The sequence below is a fragment of the Aedes albopictus genome, chromosome 2 (genome assembly GCF_035046485.1).
Source record: "Aedes albopictus strain Foshan chromosome 2, AalbF5, whole genome shotgun sequence".
Taxonomy (NCBI): domain Eukaryota; kingdom Metazoa; phylum Arthropoda; class Insecta; order Diptera; family Culicidae; genus Aedes; species Aedes albopictus.
In genome coordinates, this window is record NC_085137.1 from 484927431 (window position 1) to 484941558 (window position 14128).

At 39.6% G+C, this 14128-nt stretch overlaps 2 protein-coding genes across 2 annotated transcripts; both read right to left on the bottom strand.

Moving 5' to 3' along the window:
* Positions 1 to 4256: 4256 nt before the first annotated feature.
* LOC109399282 (uncharacterized) lies at positions 4257 to 4803 on the bottom strand. Its single transcript, XM_019671718.3, has one exon. The coding sequence runs from the start codon at positions 4734 to 4736 to the stop codon at positions 4314 to 4316; it is 423 nt and encodes a 140-aa protein (XP_019527263.3). The 5' UTR covers positions 4737 to 4803; the 3' UTR covers positions 4257 to 4313.
* Positions 4804 to 11524: 6721 nt separating this feature from the next.
* LOC109429086 (protein lin-37 homolog) lies at positions 11525 to 12533 on the bottom strand. The gene is made up of 2 exons (XM_019704924.3): positions 12391 to 12533; positions 11525 to 12329 (listed from the first exon to the last, which is right to left on the bottom strand). Exons 1-2 carry the CDS (start codon positions 12416 to 12418, stop codon positions 11644 to 11646), a joined length of 714 nt encoding a protein of 237 aa, XP_019560469.3. The 5' UTR covers positions 12419 to 12533; the 3' UTR covers positions 11525 to 11643.
* Positions 12534 to 14128: the final 1595 nt, after the last annotated feature.

Consider the following 14128-nt stretch of genomic DNA (forward strand, 5'->3'; position numbering starts at 1 on the left):
GGAGATGATTCTTTTCTCTCGATAGCTGAAGGCTAACGATAAGGAAGGAGTAATTGAATATACCTTGATCATGGGTGATCGAGAGAGATCATTGTATGTCTTATAGACTAATAAGGACTACGGATAGGGTTTGCGTTAACAGAAACCTTAGAAGAATTTCTGAGAAAAGGCCGGAGGAGTTTCTGGAAGAAACCTTGGTAGAGTTTAACGGTAGAACGGAGCCGCCCTTGGTGGTCTAGTAACTAAACTACCGCGTCTAATTCGTATGCAGATGGTCCTGGATTCAATCCCTGGCTTACCTTCCCTCCTATTTTGTGTCTTACACCTACAAGTTGTGCAACGAGAGCGCATTATCTACAGAGTAATAAATACACTAATCTACCACCTTTCGCTTGCCATCCATGCACCAATATGTGAACCCATTGCCAACTATATCCCACCAACACTCCGGCATTCGCATGGATTTGTGTAGGGGGCTGTCCACAAACCACGTGGTCATGAGGGGGGGGGGGGGGTTCGGTGAAAAGTCCCGAAAAAATGACCACGTGGTTTATGGACAGCCCCTAGACGCTGAGGTATATTTGGTCTGATATGGATACAAACGATTGTAATCATCACTTCCTTCCCTTTCTGAATCGCATTCAGCCTAGGGGCAAGACACTGTGCAAACGCGAGCAACTCTGAGAGATTACTCTGAGAGTTACTCTTTTTATCGATGATCGACGAAATTTGTCGAAAGACATCCCTAAAACTGCAATTTTCATTCAGCACACGCAACACTTTGCAGTTTGACATTGGTGCCAGATAACACTTTGACATAATCGGGAAAAATTCAGAGGAACTGTGAGGAATTCTGAACAGCACCTCGAACACAGGTTTACTCTCGTTAGATCTGCCTTGCCCCTAGTGTTTTTCAGAAATTGTTATAACTATTGTTTATCTTCTATACTATTGTTTTATCTTCTCATGCCGGTTTTGTCATTACATGTTGTATGTATGACGTAAAAAAGAGAAACTGTAACTATTACTGGAATGGATCTTTTATTTCAGATATAACTGCGACTCCCTAGTTCCACAATAACAATTTCAACTTCGGATTTCATTTCTTCAAATGTTTATACCTCTTGATCTGAATGAGATTTGATAATAATCCGTGGAATCATCCCACGTAGTTTGGAAACAGCCAATTTCAGTGCTCCCAAATCATGATTCATTGAATTTCGATGAAATTGTGGATAAATATTCGCAATTTAGAAAAAATAACTCAAGCGTATAATTCGCATACCATCCGACTCCACGGGCTCCACGGCTTATATCCCATGAATCAATGAACTCATCACCCTAGTCACGTTCGACGCTCGCAAATGAACTCCGAAATGCCCCCGAAATAGTGCCCCCGCATTTCCGTCCAAACTGAATGGAAGAAAAATTTCCCTCTTACGGTCAGTTTGCCAGCTAACGACAGGAAAATTAGCCACCTTAAACTTTCCCAAGCGCTTCGTTATCTCTCTTGGCTATTCTAGTAGGTACCTACCTACACCCTTCGTACGCGCCGAGACGGAAAGGCGCTTAAAAAGAAGCGCCTCCGGAAGTGATAGAAAGTTCCTCCGATCGTCCACCCTCTCACCCCGGTTTTCCGCTTGTTGTTCCACCGGCGCAAGGGAACTTTGGATAGTTTGTTTAACGCCAAAGCAGTGAAAATATTGAACGCTAGAAACGTGCGAGAATTTTGAAATGAATATTGAATAAGCAGAAAAGTTTCGTTCGCTCGTTCGCTCGTATCTTGGGTGAAAAGCTCCCTCTGTCCTCCTATGTAGTTTGGTAGTGCAAAGGAACCGGATTTGGCTGTGTGTCCTTTCTGCTGGGAACTTGGACGGACGATGACTTTCTGCAATCGGAGGCAAAATCTCGGACTGCAGAAACTCCCAGAAATCTCTTCCCGGCTAAGTGAGATTGTGAGTGAAGTTAAAAATTGTTTCTGCCTCGGCATGCATCTGCACCTCTGGCACTGTGGGGGTTCTGGTGGCTAAAATTTCGTGAAAAAGCACTTTCTCCTTTGGAAACTAAAACTTCTTCTTCTTGGCATATCGTTCTCACTGAGACCAAAACTGCTTCTCAGCGTGGTGGTGGTGAGCATTTCCACAGCTATTAGCTGAGAACTTCCTCATACTCAAGAACTTCCTCAGTTCAAGGAAATTTCCTTGTTGGAGGCAGTCATGGGAAAGAGCATAGAGAGCTTGAAGGTAGATTTCAGAGAGTTCCATGGGACGATGGAGTATGGGTTCCAGAAGAATTTCATGAATGTTGTATGAGGGTTTGATGTAGTTCTAAGAGGTTTCAAGGTCTGCTTTGAGAGAATTTAAAGGGGATTTTAGGAGGATTTAACAAAATTTTCTGGACAGTTAGAGTGGAATTTCAGAAGGTTTTAGTGGTTTCAGAAGTATTGGGTGAACTTCAACGGTTTCATATGTGTTTAAATGGGGTTCTCAGATCTCTAAAGGAGGTTTTAAAGGGGATTTCTGGAGAAGTTCGAGGGGCTTCAAACAGCCTTAAGGAGTTTCAGGAAGGTTTAAAAGGGTTTGCCAAGGAGTTTGGAATGTTTCATGGAGATTTATTTTGTGAGTATGTCAGAAGTGGGATTCGATCTTCCTATTATTTCAGAACCTGCTAAATTTTACCTAAAACTTCCATGTACACTTCATACTCCTCTGAGATCTGCTCTCTACCTTTTGAGAGCTTCATTTAAACGCTCTTTCGCCCTACGCATCTTTTATAATCCTCTTTAATGCTCATAAAAGCCCCTTTACACCACTTTTATCCTCACTGAGACCCTAAATACCCCCTAAAGCTTTATAAAACAACCTTAGCATCTTCTTACTTTGGAATTTCCGAAGACAAAATTTTTGCTCTTCATCTTATATCCAAACTTGTCTTCTCTGTCTTCTACGTCTTCTCTGCCTTCTCTATCCTCTCTGTCTTCTCTGTCTTCTCTGTCTTCTCTGTCTTCTCTGTCTTCTCTGTCTTCTCTGTCTTCTCTGTCTTCTCTGTCTTCTCTGTCTTCTCTGTCTTATCTGTCTTATCTGTCTTCTCTGTCTTCTCTGTCTTCTCTGTCTTCTCTGTCTTCTCTGTCTTCTCTGTCTTCTCTGTCTTCTCTGTCTTCTCTGTCTTCTCTGTCTTCTCTGTCTTCTCTGTCTTCTCTGTCTTCTCTGTCTTCTCTGTCTTCTCTGTCTTCTCTGTCTTCTCTGTCTTCTCTGTCTTCTCTGTCTTCTCTGTCTTCTCTGTCTTCTCTGTCTTCTCTGTCTTCTCTGTCTTCTCTGTCTTCTCTGTCTTCTCTGTCTTCTCTGTCTTCTCTGTCTTCTCTGTCTTCTCTGTCTTCTCTGTCTTCTCTGTCTTCTCTGTCTTCTCTGTCTTCTCTGTCTTCTCTGTCTTCTCTGTCTTCTCTGTCTTCTCTGTTTTCTCTGTCTTCTCTGTCTTCTCTGTCTTCTCTGTCTTCTCTGTTTTCTCTGTCTTTTCGGTCTACAATCGTTTGTTTTTCATCCAGAAAGGTTCGATAATAATAATAGCTTTACTAAGAATGTTTTGTCAAATATAATTATCAAAAAACCCCACAGTGCTTTGCCCCATGGTCGAGGTCCATCCTGGCCTAGTGCGAAAGCAGTCATCTAGGAAACGGACAGGACAGGAAGCGTCTTTTCGAAAAAGTTACCACCCAAAAGTTATTTCTTATGCTCTCCATCTCCAAGACGGAGCAACATGGATGAAACTAGGGCCATTTATACCGACGACCGGACCGGCTGAATGGGACTTTCCTCGGGATAGTCCAGAGCGTGGATGCATCAGTACAGTAGCAAGAAAATAGGTTTTCCAGAAAAGTTTTCGGTTTGCTCAATTCTTCGGCGCTGCTGGGATTGCTGTGTTGCACTACTAGGTCCGGTCGTAACCGAGGGGGTGTGTGTTTCTTGGCCGACTTTCTTGGACGGTCGGTCGGTCGTTGTTCTTGATGGTTTTATGCTTCTTTTGAATACTTGTCAGAGATTTACTTAGTTCCCCGTTCCCGGAAAATTTCGCAAAGAGGATTATTGTAATAAATTGCCAACTCGTTGAAACATGTGAATGGGAAAATCTTCTTTCCTCTGCAATGCAATGCTGATCATTAGCATATGTTTCGGAAAAGTTATTCCTCACCGAAATGAAAAGAGAATGGATGGAGCTAAGAAGTTTGAATGAACGGATCAAATCATGGAAAGACGAAGTCGTCATTTTCGTTGATATTCTTTATTTATTCCTTTAATATCGGGCACACGTAATGTTTCCTACTCATTCCTCGGAGTGATGGCCATGTAGCACGTTACCTCGCCCTTCTGGTTCTGGTGGACAGAAATGACGGCCGTGTCGTCATCGGAACGATGCAGCAGAATCGGCTTCAACGGTCCAGTTTTGGGTAAGTACGGACAGTCATTCGCGAGTGAATTCCCCAGTGATTCGGCCAGTGGAACCAGCTTGCGGTTCTTTGGTGGGTAGCTTTTGAAGGGGTCCACAAAATATATGGGTGACGACGACAGCAACAGTTTCAGGTAGTCCAAATATTCCTCCACCAGTCTCGGGTGAGCATCCGCTTCGGCAGCCGTTTCGGACAGCTTTCTGATCCACTCCGTTACGCGGACCCTATCGCCAGGGTTGCCAATCTTCGAAGCCAAGAACATGAGTTCAATGATGGATTCTTTCACGGTTGACATTTTCTTCCGGGTAAATTTTCCTGACGTGCAGAACGGCTTACTAAGACCCGAATTTATTATCAAATCGACCATTACACAGTCCTACACCCATGGGGTGGGACACTCGTTAATATTGGCAGTAATATCCATTAATATTAGATTAATATTATATTAATTCAGTAATATCAATGATGCACATCAAAGTGGCATTGATTTTTTTTAAACACAAAGACAACTGACAACTGCCATCAATCTGACCATCAACGATGATCAATTCGTTCTTCATCACATAAAGAAAAAGCTGGGAACCAAAATCAAATCAATTGCATTGTGATTAATTGCGTTATATTCTCATAAATTGATTTATGGATTCTGAAGTTCTGAATTCTGATATAAAATTCTTCAATCCATCCGTTATACCTAATTCAGACATTCACCCAAAATGGCAATTGAAATTCCTCGACGTTTATCAGGGAACTTGCATCTGGAGCTAAGATTAACTAAAAATTAAGGGCAAGTGAACTATCAGTCATTCATCCTTCCAAGGTTTCCTTCCAAGCTTCTACTTGTAATACCGTTCACGAAGCTTCCGATGATTAGTTAAGTAGTTTTGGCCCATTACCCCCTGCAGTTCCCCTTGACCTGATCCTTCCTGCTCCTATATTCTTTAAGTGTTCATGTATTGCCTGAACTGCCCACCCACATTCCGTGCTGTCCAGACTGGAGGATTAAAACGACATGCATGAGGGACATTATCATATGAAGTAAATACTGAAGTTTGGTCATTGTGTAATCGCCACCATTAGATCTCATTAGGGGCCGTCCATATACCATATGGACAGAAAATTCATGGTTTTTGACCCCCTCCCCCCTCCCCGTGAATAAGCGTGGACTTTTCATTGACCCCTACCCCCCTCCCCTAATGTCCACGTGGACATACCAAAAAAAGTTTTTTTTCATATTTCTAAAATAAATGGAAAAGGTCATTTTGAAAAGTTTATTTTTTTAAATTGTTTTTTTTTTCTTCGTGAACAATGTCTTAAATATAATTGAAAACTTACAAATATTCTATAACTTTTCATAGGGTATTGGTTCCCTTATTAAGCATGTGGCTCTCATTTTCATCCTAGGAAAAACAAAGGATTGAAGCGCTGTTTGATTTCTTGCTTATTTTTTGTATTTTTGTTAGAAGTGAGCACTCATGAAAAAATAAAGAACAGAATCAATCGATGCTGTAATCGTTTGTTTTCGAATGGGATCAATATGTGAGCGTGAGATTACTGATTGCACACATACCCTAGAATACAAACAAGTAGCACAAAATAGGAATCTACAAGTTGTCAACATTGTTTTTAATTCAGCGAAGATATGACGAAGCCTCACCTCGAATTTTCAAAAGCACAAATTTGAAGACCCGAATGTTGGTTTTCGCTGAAAAGTTGATCGTTTGGTCACCACAATAAGCGGGTAACCAATCGATCAACTTTTCAGCGCAAACTGGCATTCGGTTCTTCAGCTTTGTGCTTTTGAAAATTCGAGGTGTGGCATCGTTTTATATTCACCCTAATGTTTGTGAGAGTGTGGGTTCGATTCCCGCTCCAGTTGGTGAAAATTTTTCGTCAAACTGAAAATTCTTCACTGGGTGTGTTTCGTGTGATGTCTGTCGCCTAATGTTAGTGATTGTTCAATGTTCAGTCTGTACAGCCTCTGGTTGAAGACGGTGTTTTAAGAATGTTTGTTCAATCTATGATCGTCTGATTGTTTTGTTGAGATGAGGTAATTTTAAATCCTAGATTTTTGTTGAGATAAGATTATATTTGAATTCTTACAAAAAAAAAACAAGATTTACAGCATCTAAATTGTATTGCTGGGGTTTAGACTTTAATATCCATTAGAAACATCTTCAATTTTAAAGGAACCTACAAAAAAATTTTTTAGATAAGCCTGCAATTCCCTACATGTATTTTGAAACGTTGAAGTAGTTTAAAAATTTGATATGAAACTTCGAAAAATCCATACAGATCTTTAATGAAAATTTTCTGACTGAAACACCAACATTTGAAACACACTCCATTTTAAATCTCCATAATATTCCTCGATGAAGAAATTCTGATAATTTAAAACAAATTAGTCTGTGAATCAATACAATTTTTTTTTTCCTTGAAGTAACTTACAACTCAAAGACATTGTATAATAAAATAAAATGAATGAAAGAACTGTTGAAGAGAATCTCATCAATAATGCGACATAATTTGTTTCGTTTGTAGATTCTTGTTTCCTAATTTTGATGTCAATGTTGTCCACGTGGACATTTGGCGAACCCCCACCCCCCTCTCCGTGGACAAGCGTGGACTTTTCGCTAACCCCCTCCCCCCTCCAAGCTGTCCACGTGGTATATGGACGGCCCCTTAGTAGTATGTAGTGCCCAACGGAACGAGTTTCCCCCGATAGGGCATCCAATTTGGCTGCGATTGTGCGGGAAAATTCGAACCAAATCGACAGTTACAGGTTCTACCGAACCACACTGGACGAGAACACTGTAACTATTGAGTCCCTGAAGAAGGTCCCAAACGGACCGAAACTTTGGACAAAATAACATAAATAGTGTTTTATTTTTGTCAAGACTGACAAGCCACCACGAAACAGTGTAGTGCCCACGGCCACTGGGACGAATCCCTTTCGATTTGCCCAACCTGCAATATATCAGCCAGAGAGGAGTTAAAGAATTTTGGGCATATAGAAACCCTAATATATTTTGAAAACTTACGGCTGTGATTTGCCTGTGTTGTTTTGACATTTATAAACAACGGCAAAAAAAATCAATGATCACTTGATAATATTTCTAACACCGTTACTAATATCATTAATATCTATTAATATTTCTAATACGAGATCGAGTGTCCCACCCCATGCCTACACCCTAGAGAGTAGAATAACTAGTATTTAGTATTTCTATTCCCTAGAGGCAAGACATATCTAACATCCTAGGATCTAACGAGAGCAAACCTGTGTTCGAGGTGTTGTTCAGAATTCCTTACAGTTCCTCAGAATTTCTTCCGATTATGCCAAATTGTTATCTGGCACCAATGTCAAACTGCAAAGAGTTGCGTGTGCTAAATGAAAATTGCAGTTATAGGGATGTCTTTCGACAAATTTCGTCGATCATCGATAAAAAGAGTAACTCAGAAACTCTCAGAGTTGCTTTCGTTTGCACAGTGCGCAGTGGGAAAAATCGACCCAAAAAACGGATCTTTTAACGCCGCTGGTTTCGGTACGAAAAGTTGACCATTTCTGACGTAAAAAAATGCGAGAAATCGATTGGTGCTATTTTTATTTACCGCACGGCACGGGAAATGGTCCATTTTGCCCCACTTTGCCCAATTTTCATACAAAAAGAAAATCTAAATGCACTTTAAAACAACTAACACGACTGTAGATCATTGAAAATAGCTGCAGGTGTAATTGGAAGTTAATTGGAATCATAAGAATACATGAAAGATTATTTTAAATGCTTATTTTGCTCCATATGCCCCGGCAGCTGTCGGATATTCACATTTTTTCCTAATTATGAATGGATTTTTAATGTCACTGACTTGAAGTTGATTTGTTTGGCATAAACAAAAAGCGCTAGATCATTTATCACCAAAATCATTTTCGGGAGTTGTCCAATTTGCCCTATTTTGCCCTATTTTCATGAAAAAATGGGATTTAAAATGTATTTATGAAAAACAAATACTGCTATGGAACGTTGAAATTAGTTTTAGGTGCAATTAGAAGCTAACAGTTATCATGCACATATGTGAAAGATATTTTCCCTATTTTACCCTACATGCCCCTAAAACTACTAAATAATAACATATTTTGTATGATTTTGTAATGTCGCTGGATGCAAAACATGAAGCCCTGGATCATTTTTTATATACACAAATGCGGTTTATCGATTAATACTACAATCATTCTCGGAATGGTATAAATAGCTGTCCATTTCACCCCAATTTGTCCTAATTTTTGTCATGTAATGAATAAAACAATTTGCACTGATTTTTTGTCAAGTAATGAATAAACTAATTTCCCTTATTAGCATTGGTACCTAAACCAATGTTATCAAAAAGACACATATATGACTTTTTTATAATTTCAGCTTTTGATGGGGAATTAAGGGCATAATAAGTATTTTATAAAATATGTTAAATATGCGCTAAACTGATTAAATAGGGCGTCTCAAAGCACCAAATTATATATATTTAAGATGCCTCATTTAATCAGTTATGTGCATATTTGCCACAAATTAAGATTAGGATTAATGCCTATTTTACCCTGTATTCCCCACCAAAGTCATATGTTTTAACAGTCCTTTCGATTACATTGGTTTCAGTAACGAAAGTCCATCAATTCGGACTGAAGCAAATGGGAGAAATCGATTCATTCATGCTGCGACAACAAATCAGGGCAAATTGGAGTAAAATGGACAGCTATTTGTACCCTCCCGTGAATGATTCTAAACCTTATCGATAAACCGTATTTGTAGGTATAAAAAATGATCTAGGACTTCATGTATTGCAACCAGTTACATTACAAAACAATAGAAAAAATGTTATCTTCCAGCAGATTTAGGGGCATGTAGGGCAAAATAGGAAAAATATCTTTCATTTATGCGCAAGATAGCTGTTGGCTTCCAATTGCAACTAAAGTTATTGTCATTGTTCCATTACAGCATCTGTTTCTTATAAATACATTTTAAATCTCATTTTTCTATGATAATAGGACAAAATGAGACAAATTGGACAACTACTTAAGATGATTCTGGTGATAACAGATCTAGTGCCTTTTGTTTATGCAAAAAAAGAAATTCAAATCAATAACATTAAAAATCCATTTCATCCATGATTATGGAAATTCACAATTTCCAGCAGCTGTTGGGGCATAGGGGGCAATATAAGCATTTAAAAGGATCTTTCACATATGTTTATGATTTCTATTAACCTCTAATTACACCTGCAGCTATTTTCAATGATTTACAGTCGTGTTAGTTGTTGGAAAGTACACTGTGATTCTCTTTTTGTATGAAAAAAGGGCAAAATGGGGCAAAATGGATCACTTCCCGTGCCGCACGATGTCAAAATTTCGATCATTATCGAACATTCATGTACCTCGGATTTTTCTTCGAAAATGACTATTTTGGCTATATATTCATAATCGGAAAACTAGAAAATATTTCATCGGCGAAAATTTTTCCATACATTTTGTATGGAACGTTTTTTGGGCTAAAATAGTAATTATTTATTTTTAGTATGGAAAATACCCAAAAACTCATCTAACTCAAATTTTCCCCGATTGAATATTTTTAAATTTTGCATTTATACATTACAGCCGAAATTCTAACATTTTATGAAGAAAAATCCGAGGTACATGAAAGTTCGATAATAATCGAAATTTTGACACCGTGTGCCGTGCGGTGAATGAAATTAGCACCAATCTATTTATTTCTCGTACTTTTTTATGTCAGGAATGGTCAACTTCACGTACCGAAACCAGCGGCGTTAACCCTTTATAAGGCCGAGAAAACTAGAAGAGTTGTCAACGCATATTATGGAAATGATTATATACATGATTACATGTACAAAACAATTGTTTTTTGAAAGAAACTCTCAAAAATCTAGGTGGCAATATAGTTGCCACTGCCCGTTTAGGTCAAAAACACTGGTGGCAATATAGTTGCCACTGCCCGTTTACCCCAAAAACGAGCTTTTAAGGTGGCAATATAGTTGCCACTGCCCGTTAAGGCCACCAGCGCTGGTGGCAATATTCTTGCCACTGCCCGTTTAGGGTACTTTTCTTCTATTGACTTCGACGAAAAGCCGGAAAAGAGATTTTAGAGTGGATTAGGGCTTAACCTATAATATAAACTGTGTAGTTCAGCTCATGTTAACCCATAATTTGATTATTTCTTAAAATATATACCAAATCTATAATTTTGCAATAAGTTTGAGCTAATTTTCTTCGCGCGGTCAAATTTAGCCATTTTTGAGAGTACAAATGGCTCCCAAATTGTTGTTAAAGCTTTGTTTAGTACCAAAAAAATATCAGGCCTTGTTAGTAATCCCAAGTTTACGTAAACCAAAAAAAAGTTTGAAATAAATTGTTATAAAATAGAAAAAAATACAAACAGAAGGTGGCAATATAGTTGCCACTGCCTTATAAAGGGTTAAAAGATCCGTTTTTGGGTCGATTTTTTCCACTGTGCAGTGTCTTGCCCTTAGCCTACACCTCTACGGCATATAAACAGAGGCTCTACCTGCATATAAACAATGATTTTTCATTAGGGCCTAACTGACTTGAACGATTTCTCTTCATCGACTCTCTCTTTGGCTAATAACTTGATCAAAACAAACAAAATCATTATTCTTCTTGTTTCTATAGCAAGATGCAGTCGTCTGCTTTGTATTTCAACCAAAAAATCTTTGGAAAACTCAATCCACGTTCTGAAATAGCACAAAGAGAGGATCGATGAAGAGAAATCGACAATGTCAGTTAGGCCCTAATGAAAAATCTGTGTGATTTAATCTTCCCACATGGGTAATAAAAGCGGGAAGCGGCGGCGTGGAAAAATCTTCGGCGACGACTTTAACGACGGCGGCGCACACGTCTAGCACCGAGTCTCAGGCACCGATAAGGTGTAAACACGAGAAAAACGTGCTAACAGGTGCGAACGTGTGCGCCAAAGCAAACATTCAAAACACCTAATATGTAATTAGTTTCGTTTTGCTGAATTTCTTATTTCTTCGAATCCATCATCATCATCTGGACGGGGAAGAAATCAGCACTCGCGTGCCGAAAAAGAAGATACCAATTAGATTTCAAACTTTATTATCGCTTATTCGTAATTCATCGTAACGTGATACAAAAACAACAAATTCCCTCGTGTTCATCAAACTTCTTTCATCAACATGGCATCCAGCAAATCGTAGCTGATCTGGTACTTCCTCAAGTAGTTTTGACGGTGGCCCTGCCAGTTGCGACGCACTTTCTTCCACCGGGATTTGTGATGCTCCAGCAGAAGCTCCCGCCGCGCAGCTGACCCTTCCGCTTCTTCCAAGTTGAGTTCACCACCACCATCGGCAAACTTCTCCTCGAACCGAAACGGTTCCGAATCGGACTCGATCGGTTTGGGCATTTCGGGAATCTCCTGCACCTCTTTCCGCTTGAACCGCTCGACAATGTCCGGCATCGAGCGTCGGGAAGTTTCGGCTCCCGCCGCCGGGGCAACAATCGGTTCGGTTTGTTTCGCGCAGTCGGGATTGGACGACATTCGAGCCCGTGGTTGATTGCGCATCCAGGCGCGGCAAACGGGGTAGAGTGAGCTTTCCGCGTCGAATTGGGCCAAATCGACGCTCCGATCGAACAGTTTCATGATGAAGGAGGAACCCTGCTGGTGCCGGAGACCAACCGAGAGCTGTTCCATTTTCAGACGCTTCGGTGGGCGCCCGCGGAGCGGCAGAGAGGGATCGATCGGTTTTACGACGGCCGTGGGAGCCAGGGGAGAAACCGATGGAGCAATTTGTCTGCCAGCAATGGTTTGAAGCTGGGCATTTCGGTTGACCTTGAGAAGGCTCTCTGGGGAAATGGAGGAACAACGGTTATGAACACAGAATTAATTCGGTTGTTGCATACTTACGACGTCCAGGAAATCGCGGTTTCGACATTGTTGTTCTTTTTTATAATCTATTCAATTACTGGAGCGGTTAGCAAATTTATTTCTCACAGATCAAATGTTGCACTGTGTTCGGACACAATAGAAAACAGAATGCGTTCGTGTTGAACTTGTACGATGAATGCTTGTGCCGTGTCAACAATTGTCGATAAGCTTTTGACAGTCCTTTCGTTGACAGCTGACAGATCAGTAATGCAGTTTACAGGGATGCCAGATCTTTTGTCATGTTGACCCACAATATCGTCGATGCGAAACAAAGTTTGTACAACCATTACACATGACAAATATTTGGCCAAACAAAGGCCAACACTACGTGAATCTTAAGAGTTTCCCAGCGCAAGCAGTTTCGATGTTTCAAGCAAGGTTTCAAGTGCATTTTTTTTTTCATGAATTAAGCAATCAAAACATAAATATTGGACGCCATGTTGAATCAGATGCTGGGTTGCTGATTCTGGCCCTTCGTGATCCCCCTGTTTTTCACAGATAGCGGTGCGATAACTGCAAAATTGTTGCACTTAGCGGACTTGCAGTTAAAAAGCATTGCAGTTAAAGCGTTTGCACCGAGCGAACGTCTACTGTATTGGTATATTTGGAATGAGGAAGCTGTTCAGAGTCCAAAAATGGTGACCAGAATATTTAAAATGGCGATCTAAAATCCAAGATGGCGACTCGAAATTCAAGATATCGGCTGTTTAATTGAGTTTTAGGCTCTAAAATCATGCAATGTGGGTATATTTGGTAAGGGAAAAATCGTCGTCGGCTATCTCCAGAAATTCATCTAAAAACCCTCCAGGTATTTCTTCAGTAGTTCTTCCAGCGATTCCTTCAGAAAAACTTCAAGGGAATAGGCTCCTAAAGTCCTATCGGGATTATTGTTTTAAACCACAATATATGGTTCAAGAGTACATATTAATTCATTTTTTGACGTTTTTATTAACCGTAGTTGAAAATATATAATTTTTATTTTTTTAGCCTTTTGTCTCGTCCCTAGCTTATAACACATACTTTGAGTGATTTTTTTTCGCCGTGTATGTCAGATAGGAACATTTTTGAAATCCCAGTGCGAAAAATGTCGAGCTCAGTCCCACAAGGTTGACCTCAAAGCCTCAAATGTCAAAGTAGAACTATTTACCATTTTACTTATTTCGAATTTTCTCATTATTCCATTGTTTTTCAAGTTTGAGTAAAGTACAATTCCGATTAGAATACCATGCTTGATCGTATTATTCAATATAAGCGAGATTTCGTCTTTAATTTTAGGACCCTATTGTTGCGTATCCTGAAAACTAAATATTTAAAGAAATGAATTATGGAATTATTTATTACATATGCATAAACACAATTACTTTAGGCTCCCCTTACAATTACTTACTTTGTTCAACCTCACACATACACTGAAGCTTTGTAAAGATAAAACGAAATTAAAGTTCAGTTATCACCAAGCATTTGCCGTGTTCGGTCATCCGTGAATGCTTCCCAAATTCCCATCACGCTGCAAGATCGTCCACAGTTCGCCACATCATTTGTTGGTCCAAAGCACGCCTCTAATCATTTTTCCTATAAATATACAACAGGAATGTTTTAGAAGTTCTGCCAGTAATGTCTTTTGAGATATCTCTAAGAAATCATTCAGGAATTCTTCCAACGATTCATTTGGAAAAAAAATGTAGTTTCCATTAAAATTTTCACCAAAGTTTTCTAG

Coding starts and splice junctions, on each gene's coding strand:
- LOC109399282 (XM_019671718.3), bottom strand. CDS start 4,736: ATGTCAACCGTGAAAGAATCCATCATTGAACTCATGTTCTTGGCTTCG.
- LOC109429086 (XM_019704924.3), bottom strand. CDS start 12,418: ATGTCGAAACCGCGATTTCCTGGACGTC. Junction 12,330..12,390: donor ACCGCGATTTCCTGGACGTC/GTAAGTATGCAA, acceptor CCATTTCCCCAG/AGAGCCTTCTCAAGGTCAAC.